Source organism: Tubulanus polymorphus, chromosome 4, assembly GCF_964204645.1.
Source record: "Tubulanus polymorphus chromosome 4, tnTubPoly1.2, whole genome shotgun sequence".
NCBI lineage: Eukaryota > Metazoa > Nemertea > Palaeonemertea > Tubulaniformes > Tubulanidae > Tubulanus > Tubulanus polymorphus.
In genome coordinates this window covers 7985613-8006700 of record NC_134028.1, presented here as the reverse complement: position 1 = coordinate 8006700, position 21088 = coordinate 7985613, and the positions used below count along the sequence as shown (strand labels likewise).

Here is a 21088-nt window from a genome sequence, read left to right as displayed (position 1 = left end):
GGCAAAAGTGAATCGAAGTCGGTCACAAGTTGACAATTTTTTTAAAATTAGACCAGTTGAAGACTGTATCATCTACCCAATCACCAAATCTCATAATTCCCCAAATTTCTTAAAACTTCTATTTCAAATTTGCAATTCCACATTAGGTTCTCCCAGAAATTCTACATTTTTTTCGCAGGCGTCAAATAATTTATTAAAGTTAATTTTCTTGTTGGGTGTTACTATTGGACTATGCACCTTAGGTCGCTGGTTCAAATCCGGTTCGAGGAACAAATACCCTGACTGTACTAGGACATGCAAAGAGGTTGACTCTTGCGTTCATCATATTCACACTTCCATCGGCATTTCCAGTATTTCTATCGATTGTTCAGGAATACAGAGAATTTATTTTCGATGTAATAATTCAGTATCAATTGTGTAACTATGCCGTTAACTTTTACATATACATTCTACTAGGACGAGAATTTCGTGAATATTTTTAAATTTTGTTCGAAAGACCATCGTAAAGGTTTCGATGAAACAAACAACTGAGTTTATGTTGTCAAATGTCAGAATTTCGTCCCACGAGGTTCCACTGTAGTACGATAGTAGCAGTGAAACTCCCAAAAAATGTTATTCCCAAAAATGTTAGGCGATACAAGGGATTGAACCAAGGATCGACCTCCCCATAATACATATGCGCTTTTCAATGAGAATACATTCTTTCTATAAGCCATGGAAAATCTACTTTTTTACACCTGGTATACCAGCCTAACAGGAATTGAACGTCTGTATTTCAAAAACAAATCTGTCAGTCATCATGTCCACTAGTGGTACGTACCAGATTTTACTCAACACTCAACACTTTCAATTTTTGATAAATGAATGAACAGCCATGATATTTACGGAAAGTGTGACGTATGAACCGGTACCGTTCGGCCAAGAGCAAACTTTAGAATTATCTAAATCATCCCATACCAAACATATGCGTATGCCCCGACAGAACTGTTCAAATAAAATTATTTTTTCCAAGCCAATTAAAATCTAGAATCAGTTTAGTAGCATATTTCCAATCTAAAAATGTAAAAATCAGTGCCTAGATACGGTTCACTGACATCTAAATATTCTTGCCATCAGGCACAATTGTCACAATGAATGAATGAAACCAATATTAATGACCAACCCCAGTTATCCCGGTTATGATAAAAAAAAGCCTATTAAATCAACAAAACACAAAGGATACTCAGAATTGAGTACCCTATACTCGTCAACGGGGATAGGTACGTTTCGATAAATTCGCCTTTATTCGTTTTTGATAAACATATGGGGAATGTTTTTAGAGACTATGTGACTTTATTGATGCCGTCAAACCGCATCTTCATCTGTCGTATGCCGTTTCCTGAACTCAGTGATGGAAGCCCCGAACTCGGTGGAAGCGAGTTCAGGGAGCGATACCGGAACCCTGGCAAGCGAGGATGGCCAAACTGGGAAGCCATTCCACTACGTCCATAGCCGTCATCCGGCTTGTATACATGACCTACCTTCGATTTCTGACAAATGTAATCCCTCGAAACAAAAATACACGTGAAACTTTAAATTCTTCGGCATAATGGGGCGAAAAGTATGTATATTGATAGATGATTTGAGAATCTTATCGATTAAAGGAAGTTCATTCATTTTATACAATAAGTCGCACTAAATGCGGACCTTTTTCGCATCATTTGATCAGTACCAACAACACAGGCCTAATAAAAGTAAAAACGATGTAGTAGCCTACTACGTAGGCAGTAGTTATTTCACCGATCCGGTCACCGACTTCTAAACGAACGCTATTTTGCCGGATATCGTCTCTTATTGGCTGATTTACTCTGCGCATGAAATTCGAAAATTTGAAGGAAGTGTGGAGAACAGAGTTTGAGAAAATAGCACGGATAGAGCGAGACTCGAACCTGGGCCAGTAAATTACTACACTAGCGCAGCGTCATCCCAATAGACCACCGAGCTCGCTGAAAACCACCCGAATGTTTTAACTACATATAGCCTCACCTTACCCTAAACCTATCCCTAGTTGTGAAACGGAACCCTCTGGACCCTCTTCTCACCCTCTTGACACTAACCCTATCGAAACCCTAACCCTAAACCCAATAATAAAATGATTTTATTGGATCCGGCTAAATAATCACTTCCAACGATGTAACAACGTTTGTAATTTGTTCAGTTGGAGAGTGTTGTTGCTGTCCTTGTTGTAGTAATATGGGGTGTGAGTGAAAAAAAGTTAAGGCAGGTGATATTTTGCCGACGTGGCATTATTCCTGTTACTGCTATTTTGCCGATGACTCGTTCTGATTGGCTGACTTAAGCTGCGCATGCTTAAAGTGCGCAACTTATAAAGTATTCAAGGAAAGTGTGGAGTGGAGAACAGCGGAGAAAAAATGGAGCGGACATAGAGCAGTATTCAAACCTGGGCCAACGTATTGTTAGTGCAGCGTCTTTCCACTTGACCACAACAGAGGCTCGGTGAATCCCAACCAATATTTTAACTAGCGCTCAACTATCCTAGCTAACCGTCTTGACCCCAACTCTATCGAAGCCCTAACCCTATACCTAATCAAATGATTTGATTGTATTAATTCTGTTAGTATGTCTTATCATATATAGATGTCGGCAAAAAAATACTAAATGCTTGAGCCCATTACTCTGCATGTGCGTCCACAAAAATGAATGACACTGGCTAGATGTAGGCAGTGCATATGATGACGACTTAGAGACATTCTGAGAAATAACCAATTGCCATAAATTGGGATTGGAACATGCACGCTTCTTTTTAGATAGTATACTAGCACTGCATTCTAACCACTAGTCTTTAGCTCTCATGAGGCCAGATGCTGATGTAAAACTATTTTTTTTCCTTAGCCTATGCCTTACTTAACTATTATGACACATAAACAAGACCCTCCTCAGGACCCGAACCCTCAAATCCCTAAACCCTTATTTTCTGCCATTCAACAAGCTGCAGTTTCGAATGTCGTAAACCCTCTGACCGCTGTAGTTCATTTACGGCAGTGTGATTATAGTCCTCTTTATGTATTTTTTCCTGCATGTATAAGTAAATGCTCGGTCCTGAAACTTAAGTAACCAAGTCTCAACTGGATATGCATATTCTGATAAATTGTGCTTTCTTGAACGAAGAGCTTTGTATGTAAGACTTAAGATGTTCGGTTTTGTTGTAAGACATTGTAACGTAAGGTGACCCATCAAAATTGTTTCTTTCAGGGGAAGAAGAAAGTGGGAAAATCTGTGATAAAAATCAAAGAAAAACAGAAGCAAATGTTGGAAGATGAATACAGCAAAGTGCCACATGCATTCGTCATACACAGAGGAGTCGTCGGCAAATATGTCAAAGAACTGATGGACGATACTCGGAGAATCATGGAACCTTTCTGCGCGAGAAACCTTAGAGTAAGTTAGCATACTCCACGCCTCTTCTAAGGAATATACTGCTCAGCTTCCAACAGATCTACCTGCCAGGTTCTGCTATCAGGAAAGAAAATGGTTGCATAATTACTTGATAGTGGAGAACTCTGGTGCAATGATTTACCAGTTTACCCCCTTGGTGTTGACAAATTTTTTGCCAAAATTGCTGGGATAAATTGAAAACTGTAGAACTTAAGCCCAGTATGTTATAGAATGTGCATGCAGTCGTAGTGCATCTACACTGCAGTGCAGTGTATTGTTATTTTTCAATATTTCACAATGTTTGATGGGTGCTACCATCTTCCAATAGAGAAAAAAGTACTTGATCATTACATTGATGCACCACACTTATTAGCAAAGTCCATCAATATGTACACCGCACTGAAAGGGTTAAAAAGTTTGAAATTTTGCTCATAATGTTGATAATGAAATATACTGAGCTAAACAGACTATGATTGGTTTTCTGCTGCCGTTAAGTTCACTGTTACAGAGTTTAATTTTATTTGGAAGGAGTCGAATTCATAAAAGTATTCATTTCAAAAAGAATTTGCATGCGGAGGATAATTTACCCGGCAAATAACTAAAAGCTGGTAGGCGGAACAGTAATTCAAATTCATTCATTGTTTCATTCACAGGCGAGACGGAAAAACACGTTAAAAGACTTCATATCGATGGCCGGACCGTTGAACATCACGAATATTCTCTCGTTCACGAAAACCGAGAACGGAATGTATTTAAAAGTAATGCGTCTGCCGCGCGGACCGACGTTGACGTTTAAAATACAGGAGTATACGCTGAGTCGCGATATCGTGTCGTCGTTGAAGCGGCATTATTCCGATCCGAAACAATTCGATCACCATCCGTTACTGGTTATGAACAATTTCACCGGCGAAGGATTACACTTGAAACTGATGTCGACGATGTTTCAGAATATGTTTCCGTCGATCAATATCAATAAGGTAAATGATGATATTCTATACCGCTCGACCTCGTTTGTACTGTAAATATAGTGAACTCCTGCCTTTGATCGGATTTAACTCAATTTATTTGTAAACCCATTCTCTCGCAAGAACTGAATACTTTTCAGCCCACTTCCGACTTAAATCTTAGTGGGCTATTGTCTTCACTTATCATTATCATTTGTCTGTTTGTAGACAGAATCCAGTTATTTTGGGAAGTTTCGAAGATGTTTCAATGAATTGCATTGATATTTGGTATATACATCTATCTTGACACATAAAAAGCCCAAAAACTGAGATTTGATATGTTTGACTGGGGCCATCATTGTTCACCAAAATCAGTTCATTTTAAGACTGGCGCGGAGAAGCAATTTTTTTCGTGCGATTTGATAGTGCGACTGAGAAATCGTAGCGACTCATCTGCGGGTTCACACGGCTGCGACTGATTTCAGTGTCTCTAATAACACAATATCAAACGTGTTTGAAATATCAAATTTGTTGGATTTCTTATATTTGTCTTGCCTTGACAGTTTTCATCGTCATTCTACACAGGTTAAATTAGCCGATATCAAAAGAACGTTATTGTTGCAGTACGATCCTGAAACAAAAAATATAGATCTTCGTCATTAGTAAGTAATTTCTACGCGGTGATACAAACATTTCCATCTCTCCGGACAATTATTTATCTTTCTTGGTAAAAATGAATTTGCCTTATTTTCAGTAATGTTCGCGCTGTGCCTGTCGGAATGAGTCGTGGCGTCAAAAAACTGATTAAATCGAAGTTGCCAGATTTAGGCGCTTACGAAGATGTCAGCGAGTTTATTCTCAGGTCAGTTTGAATACAGTAGTCTTACTAGGTTCTGAAATAATGGTTCCATAGTGATTACATTTGTACTGGTATCATGTCGAAGTGGTTAGAGTAAAATCTGGTTTCAAAGACTGCATGTCGAAATTATCTTTATCCCTTAACCCGGCTAACAACCATCATAGTTACGATCATATTACAAAGAAAATAAGTAATTATTGATTTAGAATAAATAATTAGTTATACTTAACCCACAATTTTAGACTGGGAAATACATGTACCCAGTATTTATAGGTTGAATTCATGTAAATGTCAGCCTTACAAATTGATATCTGATGAATTCAATGGCTCGTTTCCTCTGAGAACTCTACAACATGGCATTTGTTCCAAGTTTGTCACTCTGAACTTTGGATTGAGAGCTGTTAAATTGCAGATAAAGGCAAAGAAATAATTCGCATTTTTTGGTTGCTTTTGCAGAGGGAATCTATCAGAAAGCGAAGTTGAATTAGATGGTCCTCACAATGAAATCGTACTTCCACAAAACATGCCCGGAAAAGGAAATAAAAGGGCATCACAATCGGCAATCAGGTGATTAACTGTTAGACATGCCGTCTTCGTTGACTAACACTACTATCTTGTCGGAACAGTACTTATTATAGATTTATTTAATGATTAAACAGGTTGACTGAAATCGGGCCGAGAATGACGTTACACTTGATTAAAGTAGAAGAGGGAATCTGCGACGGGAAGGTCATCTTCCACGATTTCATCGCGAAAACGCCCGAAGAAATTCAGTTGCAGCAGAAGATTAAAGAAGAAAAAAAGTATGGGAAAATTGATTCTTATTTGATCAATTGAATATAACAATTAAATTTTCCATAGCACCCTCTTCATGAGACACAAATGTTCGAAGGCGCTTTTTATTACCGGTAGTTGGTATTATTACCCCGAACTTTTTAGAACTCAAATCAACTATGCCCCAACCTTCTATCTCCAACTATTTATCATTCATCTCTCCCTGGGGAGAAGTAACATTCTATCGAGTCATCTATTGGGCCAGGTATCCATTTGCTCCTAGCTGGGTGGAGAGAGGCAATGAAAATAAGTGTCTTCCTTGAGGACAGTATGGTAATGTACATTTGAACCCACAACCTGGTTTCCCATAGTCAATGCTCTAACCACATATTGCTCGCTATTTAATTCAAAATTAAGACATTGGTTGAAAAGACTGAATATTTTGGCGGGTATTTCCATAGGAAATTGAAGGATAAACGAAAACAAATCCAGAAGGAAAATGTAAAGAAAAAAGAATTAGAAAAAGAGATGATTAAAGAGAAGGCATTAGCTGGAATGAAGAGAAAGGCTGAGCAGGATGGAGAAGAAAAAGATGAAGGTAATTTGATGTTTTTTGCGCGATTGCGGTTATCATTTTGCACAGTAGACACTGGTTTCTGGTTCTTTTCAGATAATACTGAAGATAATACTGGAAATAACACCAAAATTGCTGATGATGATGATGCTGATGATGATGATGCTGATGATGAAAATAATGCTGAAGAGGAAGATGATGATGATGTAGAATATTACAGACAAGAAGTTGGCGAAGAGCCCGATGAAGGTAAATGTTGTATACTGTGGATCTGTTTGAGATGTGTGCGTCTGCTCATAAAAACTGTGAAGCATGCATGAACATAAGTAGATAATCCCACGATAAATCCTAATATAAGATGAAATGTTTTGTTGGGTGAGAATATCTTATCCTGCAGCGTTTTGGCTATCATCTAATACCTTGCCTTTTCTACTTATTCATCCGACTTGGATATTGTGTATTCTCATTACCTATGCATGAATATGTAGACATAGCAGGATCCAGTGTTTGTATGCAAGGTACTCCTCAAAAAGATAATGATCATACAAGCATATCTAGGGCGTTCTCGGTGACCCGGAACACCACCTTTCCATTGAGGTTTATATCAAGACAGTGATCATCAATCTGCTAATTTAATCTTCTAGGTTGAATTTTATCAAAACTTCTTAGGTTGCAACTTAGCGAGGCTTGCCCTAGCTATTCTTTTGGTGCCAATTTTCCTATCTACCCCAGGGACTATGGCTCATTAAAAACCATAATTGTTGCTATGGTAGCATTCAGAGATTTTAGATGAAATGTTAGCGAAAATAAATTCAAGGTCAAAATGATTGGCATCTGTCTTTTACATCAAGTGCCACTGACTGTGCGAAGATGCATTGTTTCTACAATAGAACTCACTTAAAATACTCTTAATTCAGATGACTTGGGACTGCCCAGATTTCTTTGAATTAAATAAAATCTATGGTTCCAGGTTAAATGGACCAAACATTTCATCCGAATTAAGTGAAAATCAAAATTAAGCGAGTTCTACTGTACTTTTCTTTTGAATGTTAATGAAATGTTTATATCTTTTAGATATCGTGCGTGGCTTGAAACGAAAACAGACACCTCGCAAGCCGTCGCTTCACCGCAATAAAAAACTGAAGATGGAGATGTCGAATAAAGGTGTTCCTCGGCGAGGTAAATCACTGAACGGCAGAGGCGGACAAAGAGGTGAAATGAGAGGTAAATCGAGCAACAGAGGAACCAGAGTTCAAGCTGGAGTAAGAACGAAAGGACCTGGAACTGGGACGAGAGGAGGTCGTGGAGGCGGGATGAGAGGAGGTCGTGGTGATGGAATGAGAGGTCGAGGGGGTGGGATGAGAGGTCGAGGTGGTACAAGAGGTCGGGGAGGTGGGACGAGAGGTCGGGGAGGCAGTCGTCGTCGTTGAGAATGTATGCATTTAATATCTGTATTATAATGTACCTACTTGTATTATATAAGATTATGAAAAGAAAACTAAGAAATGAAAATTAAATGCAAAGCTTTCAGTTTTCGTTAGTAAGGAAATACATGGATTTTTTCAAGGAGGTTGAGGTCATTTCTGTCTAATAAAACGTGACTTAAGTAGAGTTTCGACTGTAGAACCACTAGTTGTAAGTCCACTTGGTGAAGTAAATAACTAGATATTTAATACTCGTTAAATATAGATGAATTTATTAATATTCATGAATAAACAACATACAATAATATTGATAGTAACATTGATAATGGACAGTTACAAAAATTAATGTAGATGGCACATCACTCTTTGACATTACAGCGTTATGTATTATTAAGACCATTAACAAGTTGGAACTAGAGTATTTTCAAAATCTAATTGTTAAATAAAACATGTAAAAATTCTACACTCATGCACGTTAAACCGTATACCTACTGGAAAGACGATGAGTTTATTATATATAACAAACATGATCAAAAGGAAAATCGTCGAATGAAATTTTTATCGAAAAAAAAACCCTTCCATAGAACAATATGAATTCACGTAATATAGGATCAGCTATCGAACTTTTCTCTGGCAGAAAACCAAAGTGAAACAAGTAGTAAACCAAAGTTTGTCGAAGAAAATTAGAATGCAAGTTGCATTGATCATGAATCGCTCATGAATTCAAAGGGCCTTATTAATTAGCCCCCTAAAAAACCTTATTACTCGAATCAAGCACCATTTTTTTAAAAGTATTTTACATTTCTGTAGTTCAAACGCATGATTTTACAGTAGAACGCGACTCGACTACACATGACAAACAACTGGAGCGAGATACAAGATTTTTATGGACACGTTTATATACACACCTAAAAATTAGTACACGATTGAACATTAACAAGATATAAAACATAGTTTTCAACCTATCGCGACTGACTGCACTATAGAGAAATCCTGCGAATTACTTGTCTGGAGAAGAAATAAGGACGGGTATAATGTTAAATGAAAGCAGAACATTCTATACCAGGCACCAAGTCTTAGTAGAAATGCCACTACCAGTATATGGAGAACATCACAGACACGATCAACTGGTTAATTTTGAAGGACTTGAAATACCAAAAGGGCAACTGAAAAGTCCAATGCCAAAAAGGCAATATTAGGTGTACTCTGGCACAGAGGGGCTAATTTTGAAGAACTTGTCATATCCCAACAGGGCACTTCGATGTTTAAAAAGGGCAATAATAGCCCGACTCATTCTGAAATGCATTAATAATTATCTCTGTAGGCAAAATGAAAAAGGGCACTTGTATAAGTTTCCTTGGATCGGCCCTGTGATCCTTCAGCAGTTGAAGGAACATCACAGACACATTAACATGGCTGAGATTCAATTTAACACTTACTTACATACTCGATATGGATAGGAATGACCAAATAAAGATGAGATAGTAGAGCGTTTGGATTTATTCTTCAACTGAATCTTTCTTTCCCCAGTCAACTCGTGTATAAAATCTATTAACAGAATCTAACTAAGGCATAGAATCAAACATGGATTAATATCAATAACCTTGATAAATTACAAAATATTCGTAAAGCAATATGCATATACCATTATATATCATTAACATACAGAAGGGTTTAATATGGAAGCTATCGAGCGTTCAGACGTTCATTACCGAGTTTAATAATTGACTCCGACAAGAGAAAGCAATATTCGCTTATAATCACCGGAACAATCATCCTGAAAAAATGGAACATTCGCTTGAGAAAAAATATCTTGAGGACGGAAAAAGATACCGATCCATATGAGGAGAAATCGAATCATAGCACAAACCTTAATGAATGATTCCAGCGATTTTCCGTACATTTTCTGAAATTCTTGTTTAATTTGGACCATGTCTTTTTCACACCGAGTGACGATAATTCGGATCAGCGTCGTGTCGTTCGTTCCTAATCCCTGAATTATTCGACGATAACAAAAGGCATATTGACAGCTCATTCGAAAATACAGTCCAGTTAGTATTATATTATGTATTTGCATCATACCTTCATAGATCTATACAGACGTTCAGCGAAGAAGGCTGGACGATTTTGAGCGACTTTAGCTGAAAAACAAGAAATATGCGGTGAACCATCCATTACTAAGAGTAGGACATTACAAATCACTCTTCTGGACAGATGAGTTAAGAGACAGATTTGACAAAATCTGTTCCAATGCAAGCACAGCAAAATGAGTAGAATTGATAACGGCCTTTTTCTTCGCGAAGTTTAGCACGCCTGGACTAAAGTTTCACAGTTCTTGGCTAAAAATAAACTCGCAGGTTTAAACATGAAATGAACTTCTAATTTCAACAATCAAGTCAATCTCAAGTCCTGCCTATTAACACTATTCGAATGCAATTTAACTTTTTTAAATATTTTTAAACTTTTTAAAATATTTTTAATATTTCGGTTCACTTTAAATCGAGCAATTCTCTTTTAGTGCCATGTTACACAAGGTATTCCCTATAACGCAAAATTTTAAGCTTAACATGTTTGCTGTCATGGCTATAATTCCCAGTACTTCCCAGATACTACTTATGGTGTACATCGGTTAGTGGAGTTAGTCGACGATTTGCGAACTAAGTGAAACCGAATGTCAGTTAGTCGAAACTATGGTCAAGAAATAATTGAGCACGGACGATATAGTTCGGACCTAGTTCCAAGATGGCCGACACAGTGAAATGCATTACGACCGAACGAAAGTGCGTTCGATTATTATTTCCGACCACTAGTTGACTAATCAGACTTCAGCTTTCCTTATATTAGTATGAAATTCTCTATATCTGCGGCGATAATATTTACCTAGAGCTAACATGCCGTTCAGTAAATCACCAGACATTTCGCTGCGGATCGCCTGCTCTAGCGACCGTCCGGTTAGTTTCTGATATTCATCGAATACGAGTTTCAATTGCTGTTCGCTTTGACTCGCGAGGATCGAATTGAACTTCGACTCGTCCGTGCCCCACTTCTTCTCTCCGGCATCGTATAAAGCCTGTAATGCAAACCGAAACAAATCTACCGTGGGCTCCTGAAAATAACCTACTGGGCCCACAACGAGCGTCAAGGCGTGCATAGTAATACGATCAGACCCAGTTAATACGATTCTGTTTAATATGAAACCCCTTTGTTACAATGATTTAGATATCCAGCTGAGAAGATTATATCAATCCAGAATTTAATAACACGATGATTTCACTGACGCCCACAAGATACGTATTAAAGAGGATCCACTGTAATACGAATCATAGAATAAAGGCTTTGAAGTGTATCCTTTGAATAGGAACTAATCTTAAATCCAGACATCAACTCAAAAACCCTCATCTGTGGAAATAAGCTCTGTAAAATTTACTCTATGGCTTACCTTCGCATCAGCTCTAGCTTTATTCACATCTACCGGTTGATCCTCAAGTCTCCCGCCCTGTAATTAGAAGATTGAATCCATCATTCTGCGATTAGAAAACCTCGAAACGAAATTTCAAACGTAATATCAATATCTTCATCACTTACAGCTGCCATCGATACCATTAAACGCTTGAAATGACCGGAGGTTTCGCTGACGAGATCCTTCTCTAAATCTCTCCTCAACTCTAAAATCAAACATAGGCCATAATTACAAACATAATTATAAAACGTTTTCTTTTGATGTCTATTCACGCGATTATGACGTTCCAGTCATTGACTAGCCCAGCCTACTAGGGATGAAAGACCATTCTAATCATCAATAAAATGCGCTCACACGCTGCTAGAAGTGATAGCCACTTTATTTTTTGTCAACCACCTTAGACATACCGACTTTATAGGCTTTCTTAATATTCTCTATTTCTTGGTTTGTTCTCGTACACATAATTTCTATCAAAGCTTCCTCGTCAGTTCCGGCTCCCTGAAAATTTCGAAATCATTGACCACAGCTCAAGCATGAGTTCGAATATGCTCAAGAAATGCTGAACTTTTCGCAATTTTCTACCTTCATCGCTTTACGTAATTCAGTAGCGTCGTACGTATCGAACGGTTTCAACAGTGCAATAATCGCGTCCTCGAAATCACCGCGAAGTTCACTTTTTAACTCTTTAATCAAATCCTGCGTGAAATGAACAAAATCATCAAATCTTGGTCAATCGAACCGTTCGATTAAGTATGAATAAGTCTTGAAATTTTAAAATTAAACACAACGTATCCTTGCTACAATGGACCAGAAATTCTATCGCTCATAACCAAGAACTAATGAATTGAATACTCGTTCAGGGGTGGATCTAGCCTAGGTTTTTGAGTACTGCTCAGCTATGGAAGGGCACCTATATCCTCGAAAATTTTGAATTTTCAGGGCTCTGAGATGCGATCTGAGATGAGTTGATTTGGGGAATCAAATCCTTCTCTGCATCCAGAAAATATGAAATTTAAACCTGTTAAAGAAAGACTATTCGTCAAATGATAAGAAGTTTACCAATTTTCGATTATTCAAATTGACCATTCCAAATTACTTCTACCAGAACTTGCAAAATAGAAGGGCACTTCTACAAACGCGAGTACCGCTCAAGCGGCAGCAGCAGTAGGCTGGGTCGCCCCTGTTGCGAAAGCGGCAGATATAGTAGAATCTCATTACAATGTAAATCAGGGGACTAGTGAAAATATCCGTAATAACTGATCCGAGTTCTTTCTCTTTTCAGTATGAAATTAGTAAAATTTTCTCATTTGGGACGAAACGCAAGGTTTGTCAATTCGAGTTTGTGATCATTATGAGTTCCCTCTGAGGTTCATTTATATCCAGTATAAAATAACCAAAAGGGTTGGAATTTAAGTTTTATTTTAACCAATAAATTCTAATATCCGCTTCTACGATATATATGGCTTACTTACCTTGCCGTACATGGTTTTGAACGTTACGAGAATACGCAATCTTTGGGCGTTAGTTCGGTGGCCGAGAACGTCGATGATAGCTTTCTCATCAGTTCCTACGAAAAATAATGTCACAATGTTAACGAATAGAAGCGGATAAAGAACAGAAAAATGACGATTCAGGCAACTGGTAAAATTTAAAAAAAGTCCTATTCATACTTTTCTAGATCATTCATTTTCGATCTGAGGTATGACTTAATTTTCAGTATTCAACACTTGCACCGAACCTGAAGTTTTGTTTCACTTTTTGACTCTCAACGGTAAAATTCCAACCCGAATGAACAAATCTGAAAATTTAGTCTCTATATTTACCGATTCCTTTCATAGCTTTTCTAAGAACTCCAGCGTCTTGTTCCGGGTTAAAACCCTTGTAATCCGTAAGGGTCCCTTGATACTGAAAACATTTCAACGAAACTGAAACTAGCGCTAAAAAAGCAAAAATATATCCACATAAACCACGATCACACGAGCATCTGTGGCCCGGGCCAAATTTTGCCTGAAACAACTATTCACACGGGTGCCAAATGGGCCTGTATTTGGCCCGACGAAATACAAATGACTCGCTTTGCTTTGTTTGAGCATTATTCAGTAACGACGGAGTGTTTTGCGAATGAAAGCGCTCTCTAGTTATAGGCTAAATTTGACTCGGGCCTGATCCGTGCCAATTCGGCCCAGGCCAAATCATCTGTGTGTGATCACGGCTATAGTTATATTCATCGTACACGTACCCTTTGTCCTGAAATGCTCATGCCTTTCATTTTAGGAACGATACCAGAAGCTGCTCCCACGTGCAATGTCGTTTTTGGTGGTTGATATGAAGCCGCGGCAGGGGTTGTATTATACCCACCTGGTTGCGGTGCGTACCCACCTCCTGGAGCGTACGCGCCGGCGCCACCACTCGGCACCGGTGCATACCCACCCGAACCTGGATATGCACCGGCACTTGGCGCGGGTGCATAACCGCCTGCAGCCGGGCCCGGCGCGTACCCAGCGCTCGGTGGCTGGCCATAGCCTTGCGCCGGTGGCTGACCGTAACCTCCTGGCGCTGGTTGACCGTAACCGGGTTGGGGATAACCAGGTACTGGTGGCTGGCCATAACCTGGCGCCGGCGGGGGAGGCTGTCCGTACGCTGGTTGACCGTAGCCAGCAGCAGAAGGCATACCGTACCCACCACCCTGAAACAAAAATTCATTTTAAAGATGAGTAGATTCTGTTCAAGTCGTAGTGTTCAAGTAGATTCTGTGGCCGGACCGAGTTTTTATAGCGGACTTACATGAACTTGATTTATTCCAGCACTTTCTGGCGTCGGCATTCCCTGAAAGTTAATCCCAAATATTGACAAAAAGCCTACATACATGTATAGTACAGTAAGAATCTATAGAAAGATACCACGTATCATTGAACTTTTTAGAGTTGAAATCTTAGCTTAAATTCTACTAATTTGACTCAAAATTGTGAGATGAGTCAGAGTTTTCAAGAAGTTGACGAAAATAGATTTATTGATAAAATGACTTTCCTACTTACTGAAAAGCCGATTCCTCCAGGCGGTGGCGCAGCCCCGTACGGATCAGTAAACCCTGGCTGAGGCATACCTGGGCCCTATACATATAGATAGATATAGTGTTCAGGATACGATAGAGTATGAGAACAAAGCCGATTATGAAGTAGCCGCAGAGCACAACATATGTATACATAGAAAAAGGAATATGTAGCTCTGGGCCTATTATTTTCTCCATCATGATTTAAGCCCAAATGTGGTCGAAGTTCTGTTAAATTTGACTTGAAATGATCGATTTGATTTGTGCGCTTATAGAAACAAAATTCAAAATCAGAATTGGCTATCAACAGCCCTTCGCATTCTATCATTAGAGAATTTATGGACATAAATAGGAATACACGTATGTGGCTCTGAGCCAAGCTGCTCAGTCATGACTCAAGTCCAAATGTGGTCGTCAAGTCATTGGTAATAGGCCTATTGATAATAGAACTGTGGTCTTATAAGCCATGACTGACCCCAAGAATGAGAATTTAGCCCTAAAAATTTGAATTTAATATTGACTCCAAACTAACAATGGAAATCAGAATTATAAATAACCAATATGAGAAGGCCCTCCGAATTCTATCATTAGAGCATATGTGGACATGGAATATGAAGCAAAGCTCAGGTCAGGGGCTGGTTCCTTAGTCAAGACCACAGACCAATCTTAAGAATGTGTTCTTAAGTTGTTAGATTGGCTATATGCAACTAAGACGGCCTTAGACCGGTTTTAAGTCTAAGCCCTGACTATGGAACCGGCCCATGATGTCGCGGTAAAATAGATCACGAGGCCGTTTATTCATTAGATAAGACGCTTACAGCAGGATAACCGGGTTGTGTTGGATATCCGGGACCCGGGGGAGGAGGCTGTCCATAACCTCCTCCATAACCTCCTTGAGGTGGATAACCTCCGCCTCCTCCATAAGGGTAACTCATCTTTTCTAGTATCAGTTACTCGTCGATCAGAAAAACTGAAATTAATCAAACATATTTTTTGTCAACGAACCAAACACCGAACAAACGATGTGGCTCCGGTTATGGAGTAGGCCTATGGTTTGTTGGGGCATGCGCAATACAGTAGAATTCTGACTTGCAATATTGGGATTCGAAACCAAACGAAAAAATAGTATAGTGGCTAATTAGTGCTTGGGTGCTTCAACCACTGAGCCACAGCACACCACAGGGATAACTGGTGTCATCCATCCTCCATAAATTGTGACAAGCCCCTGTGCAGGGGTCATCCTTATTACCGAGATGATGTATTTTACTGAGATCAACCGAGATGAAATTAAATATAACATATTTATTTATTCCTTATCGATTTTAACACTTGAAATCATGTTATATCAGTAATAAATACCTTCTAGAGTCCTATTTTACATATTTTTTTATTTAAAAAAATTTTGACTTCAAATACGTAAACTCGGTTAGCAATTAAATTTCATTGAATTTGATTGATCGACGATCTCATCTCGATAAAGTTAAAAGTTATTTTTTTACAAAAATATCCGACAAAATATGTAAAATATGACTCCAACAGGCATTTATTACTGATATAATATGATTTCAAGTGTTAAAATCGATAAGGAATAAATAAATATGTTATATTTCATGTCATCTCGGTAAAATACGTTATCTCGGTAATAAGGATGACCGCTGTGCAGCACACGACTGGTAGAAGCTTGTTGACAAGTTAATTCATAACCTCACCTAACCCTATTCTTTCACGCATGCGCATACGTAGATAGTGCAGACTCCCCCGTAACCGGAGTCAGTTTGTTGAACAAAACCTTTACTTTATGTGAAAATTAATTTAGCGTCAAATAAAAAATTGAATTGGATTTGAATTGGTAACTTTTAGCTTTACGTTAGGCTTTCGAGGGAGTTTTCAGTCCAGGTTTTTGTAGTATACTTCAGGCTCTATCTGCTTAATGACTCTTACGTTATACGTTTTCAATTTAAATATCATTAAGCCCAAGGATGAGCTTAGAAACACTAACTATTTCAGTCTATCCGTCAAAGTTAATCCCGCAAGCGCGCGACGACTCGACGCCGTGTGAAACAGTCCGCACTCGCCACACCAAGATTCAAATTCATATCAAAAATTTATTAGAATCAGGAAAATGGTACTTGTAGGTTACACACTCGTTCATTCAGCAACGAGTTACTAATTTCGTATCAATTTATTTTTGACCAATTTTCGTTAAGCTAATTGCCCGTGGTTCTCTAACAAGGGCAAAGAATATGTTGCGACAAGACAACGTCAACGGTTACTACTACTTTGGTACAATAGCAGCTATAAAACAACGAATAAACCTGATAAAAGGTACTGATATAACAAATGGTGAAATTGATTAGTTTTTATCTGTTTATAATGATTGAACGATGAGATGCGGTGATAGCCTAGTTGCTAGTTAGTAAAACGACTGTCAGATGGCGCCACTGTACGGAGTCGCATTGCGCTACCCGGTAGTTCAAGTTTATAAAGGGCAGTAAATAGTACTGCGACTGTCAAACAGAACGTCGTAACACTGACGCGCGTGCGATATAGATTCTACAAAAACGTAAAGGATATCGGTGAGTACGTTGTGAATAAGTTTCATAGAGTGACATTATTTGCTGAAAATGAAAAGCAACATTTTGCTGACTTCTGGATGCTGGAAGTCTGTGGTTACTGTACTCTACTAACTCATCATCGCTCGGTTCTCACCATCTCTACAGTACAGTACAAGAATGAATGCAGGATCGATGTTTGTCAGGGCATTTTGACTGACAGTTAAAAAGAAAGTTGCCGCTATTCTCCGAAGTTGTACTCTTGGTGCCTTCGATTGATTAACTAATTTGTAACAAATCAGAAAGTTTTACAAATTGTAAAAGTAGTATTAGCCTGTCTTGGACAAAGTTTAATATCGTTCTGGAAATTTTCATATGGGCATTCCACATCGCTGCTAGTTAGTTGTCACACATGAAATGAATATCGAAACCAAATTTTCAATCCATTTTGACATAATTATACTGCTACCGGAAATGATAGATATTGATAAAAGTATGTTTTCGGTCCAGCAGGCAATTGTCGAATATCATTTGTAAAAATCATTTTTTCATTTACAGCACCAACAAACAACAGGACATCAATTATTTCATAGAATATTCTTTTCAACTACGGATTTTAAAGAAAATATGATACCGTTCTTGGATTGTTGATATAATCAGTTTTCAAACGAACAATGGGAATATTTAGTCAATTAGGATCAAATCTGTGGAAGAACTTTACCTTGCAAGCTAGGCAACCGGTAAGCTAAGTCAGATTTTTGAAAAAAATTGTTCTGGTATTATGAATAATGTTTCCAATTTAGGGTAGGGCGGGTTTATGAACTTTGGACTTTTGTGGACAATGGGGAAGGGGTTGTTTGGATGTAGATATCCTTCTTCAGCGTAATTCCTAGGCCTAATCCAAAACAAATCATTCAGTGCATTACTTAACTTCGAATTACAGGAGAAATAGTTCACATGTTTTCAAGATAATACATTGAATAACAAACTGTGGACACTCTTGTGGACCGTAGGGTCAGAATTTTGGGCAATTTTGTGTGGACGTCATAAGGACAGCCTCTAAATCAAACAGAATTGCTCTTTAATGCACTTTTCATACCAAAGCTATATGTAGAAGAATTATTGAACTGACTGGGTATTCGGTGAAATGTGCATGGTTGATTTTTTGTGTATCATTTTTTTCGCTCAAATTTTTAGGTGATTCTCTGTGTGAATGTATTATTGCCTATTGGTTTATTCGTGCTTCTAGCTGTGATACGACAGGCTGTGCCACCAGTTTCACAGCCAACATGTAAGTTTTGAAATTTTTCGAAATATATTATGCATAAGTGCACTTGTTTAAAAAATCATTATCCAGCACCATTCGTAGGTCTGTTATACTCTGACTGATTCGATAGCATTTTTCAGTTGTATTTGTGTTCGCTCAATGAACTCTGGCCATTTTTCTAGGATCCATTTAGGAACCATTTCTACTGTTGTAATCTACCGTATATAGGATCCCACAATAATGACGAAAACATGTAGTCTGAAAATGTTCCCTTGAACTAGTAGTTTATTCGACGTTTCAACTATATTATAGTATAATAGTCATCTTTGGGAGTACTGAATTGCGAATGGAAATTATGAAATAAATCTAGAACAAAGGGACTTAATTAATCAAGAATGATACAAACTAGAGGAAAATCCACAGTTGTGAATTTTAGTAATTTTAGCTTTGGCTGTAATTTCCAATTATTCAACTCGGGTAAACTTTTTAGAATTAACTAGCCTAATTTGATTTTTCTTGTTAAATAGAAATTCAGGGGAATCATGATTTGATTAAGTTGTTTCTATGGGGTTGGTGCAATCTTTTATGCAACTGATTTCTATTGAGTTGATACAAAATGTTTGAAATGGGCTGACATTTGAATGTTGTCAAGTAAAATGTAACGGAGCTTTCATTTAATTAATTTCGAACTTGAAAGTGGACTTAAAAGCCGGATAACAGTAAAACTGTGACCAGTACCGTATAGATTTTCCTCTGAAAACAAATAGCCTTCAACAACACCCTTTTTGTTGCTATGGCTTTGAAATTTGGCCAATGTTTGTTTTGATTGCATTTTTTGATTTATAAGAATAATTGTGCTGATATGCCTACGCTATTTTCTTTATCAATCAAATATTACTCATTTGAATTGATGATTACATATTTTCTCATGACGTTGAACATTGATAAGTATTTGAAAACAAAATTGATATGATAGGCCTAGGTAATTTTCCTGAAGACATTCCCATTTTCCAAAAATAGAAATGATGTATTCTGAGATAAAGACTTTTTTCTTATGAATGAAAAAGAGTCATTGGTGAATAAAATGGAATGCGTTCTATCAAAAATTCATAAAGACTAGTCTTTTTTGGTTCTATCTATTGCATCATAATGAAGAGAATTTTTCTAAGGAACTCTTTGATGCAGTTTTACGAGACTTAAGCGCATTACGCTTAACGTTCTGGGGCGGGCGCAGGAACTGTCAGCGCTAACCGTGGATAAGCCACTAACCATGACAGGGGCTGTGATGAAGTGAGTCCGATCAGGGATGTGTAATGAGACACTTCCCTGGTCCGATAGACCTCGGAATTTGAAACGAACAATCCTAGGCCTACATTCAGACTGCATTCTCAGGGGTAGATCTAGGGCCTTTTTTGGAGGAGTCACTCCCTAAATAGGGCGCATCATATGATTAAAAAGGCAAAAATTAACTCGTTTTTGGAAATATAGAACAAGAGAACAAGCTATGAATTGAGAATGCTTGAGAAGAACAAGCTATGAATTTTGAACTCTTATAGGTATCAGTTTAATATATTTCATTTTGCCGTAAAATTTCTGGGTTACTTTACACTTTAGGGGGTTGCGCACCCCTGCACCCTCCCCTTGGATCCGCCCCTGTATTGTTGATTTCAAATTTCATGCAGGCATCTACATCATGCATTCACCCCTCAGACATTAGCACTGTCGCCGTTCTTCCAATTTCATCGTCTAGACGTTTGGGACCTCATCTGGGAGAAATTATCACAAAAACCAGATCTTCCATTACCGCATTACTGACGAGCTATGATCGTCTAAACTTCATCGTGGACAAATCATAGATTTTTGGGAGTTGGTTGGTTTCGGGCTATAAAATTGATAGCTTTCATTATTGCGGGTTTGTGGTTTCTAATGTTCTTTGACTGAGAGGATCGATGTGTTTATATACGCGTGCAACATATACAGGTATTTCATATACCTAATAGTCAACAGTATTGATGAATAGTCATTATATAATGGCATCAATAATAGAGAACCGCATCGAGCGATAGAACAGTTCTATTTATGGTTCTTATTCTCGCTTTGAAGAAATATTCAATCAGGCTTTGCGTTTGACTATAATTACTGCTTTTTTATATCAGCAGAATGAATGACTTTTATAGTGTTATGATGTCCAAATAGGCTTAATATAAGACTCATTCGATACAAATCAAAATGAGCTATAACAAGCACTTTAATTATTATCTTAAATGAAGATTTCCTATCGCATGGTTCATAACACTCCTTGAAGGTCCTTACAAGTTTTTGAAATGGGAAGGTCAATTCACAAGGCCTTGAGTATCTTGGAATGCGCTTTAAAATTTTGAAATCATTATCGTTGTCCTTATTATCATTGTCCTTGAATGGCCTCAGACATAAGTTATCGTCTGCAGATCCAAGATACAAATGCACTATTATAGCTCTTAAAATCTACTGATTTTAAGAATGCCAGGAAAATGTCGATTTTAGGATTCCTGACTTAAGCACGAGGATTAAGTCCTTGAATCGAAGTTGAAAAAGTCCTTGAAAGACAGATTGGTTGTGGAGACTACGTGAAGCCTGTTATTCCGATTTCAATAATTGGCTGGTTTTAATTTGTTAGATGACTTGAAGATCAGCTAAAAAATAATCAAATTTCAGATCTGGCCCCTAATTCTCAGCTTAATTTCATTAATCTCGACAGCCAGGTTTCCCTT

General features: G+C 38.0%; 2 protein-coding genes across 5 annotated transcripts; one reads left to right on the top strand and one right to left on the bottom strand.

Moving 5' to 3' along the window:
- Positions 1-1531: 1531 nt before the first annotated feature.
- On the top strand, positions 1532-8084 carry LOC141903062 (suppressor of SWI4 1 homolog). Its single transcript, XM_074790942.1, has 10 exons — positions 1532-1600; positions 3253-3438; positions 4089-4412; positions 4965-5041; positions 5134-5241; positions 5695-5805; positions 5898-6041; positions 6474-6610; positions 6683-6835; positions 7661-8084. Exons 1-10 carry the CDS (start codon positions 1589-1591, stop codon positions 8014-8016), a joined length of 1608 nt encoding a protein of 535 aa, XP_074647043.1. The 5' UTR covers positions 1532-1588; the 3' UTR covers positions 8017-8084.
- A 183-nt stretch (positions 8085-8267) lies between these two features.
- LOC141903060 (annexin-B12-like) lies at positions 8268-16584 on the bottom strand. Of its 4 annotated transcripts, none has more exons than XM_074790939.1 (15): positions 16461-16584; positions 15338-15489; positions 14506-14580; positions 14255-14296; positions 13710-14156; positions 13294-13375; positions 12943-13037; positions 12053-12166; positions 11878-11968; positions 11596-11675; positions 11450-11506; positions 10891-11080; positions 10093-10151; positions 9881-10003; positions 8268-9787 (listed from the first exon to the last, which is right to left on the bottom strand). In XM_074790939.1, exons 2-15 carry the CDS (start codon positions 15452-15454, stop codon positions 9728-9730), a joined length of 1632 nt encoding a protein of 543 aa, XP_074647040.1. In that variant the 5' UTR covers positions 15455-15489; positions 16461-16584; the 3' UTR covers positions 8268-9727. The 4 variants fall into 4 exon arrangements, with proteins under 4 accessions (XP_074647040.1, XP_074647038.1, XP_074647041.1 ...); XM_074790937.1 differs by having other exon boundaries at positions 16519-16583; XM_074790940.1 differs by having other exon boundaries at positions 16386-16560.
- Between the last annotated feature and the right edge of the window lie 4504 nt (positions 16585-21088).

Coding starts and splice junctions, on each gene's coding strand:
- LOC141903062 (XM_074790942.1), top strand. Junction 5,242..5,694: donor GTCAGCGAGTTTATTCTCAG/GTCAGTTTGAAT, acceptor TTGCTTTTGCAG/AGGGAATCTATCAGAAAGCG. Junction 6,611..6,682: donor TGGAGAAGAAAAAGATGAAG/GTAATTTGATGT, acceptor GGTTCTTTTCAG/ATAATACTGAAGATAATACT.
- LOC141903060 (XM_074790939.1), bottom strand. CDS start 15,454: ATGAGTTACCCTTATGGAGGAGGCGGAGGTTATCCACCTCAAGGAGGT. Junction 12,167..12,942: donor TCAAAACCATGTACGGCAAG/GTAAGTAAGCCA, acceptor CATTTCACGCAG/GATTTGATTAAAGAGTTAAA. Junction 11,507..11,595: donor TAATGGTATCGATGGCAGCT/GTAAGTGATGAA, acceptor TTCTAATTACAG/GGCGGGAGACTTGAGGATCA.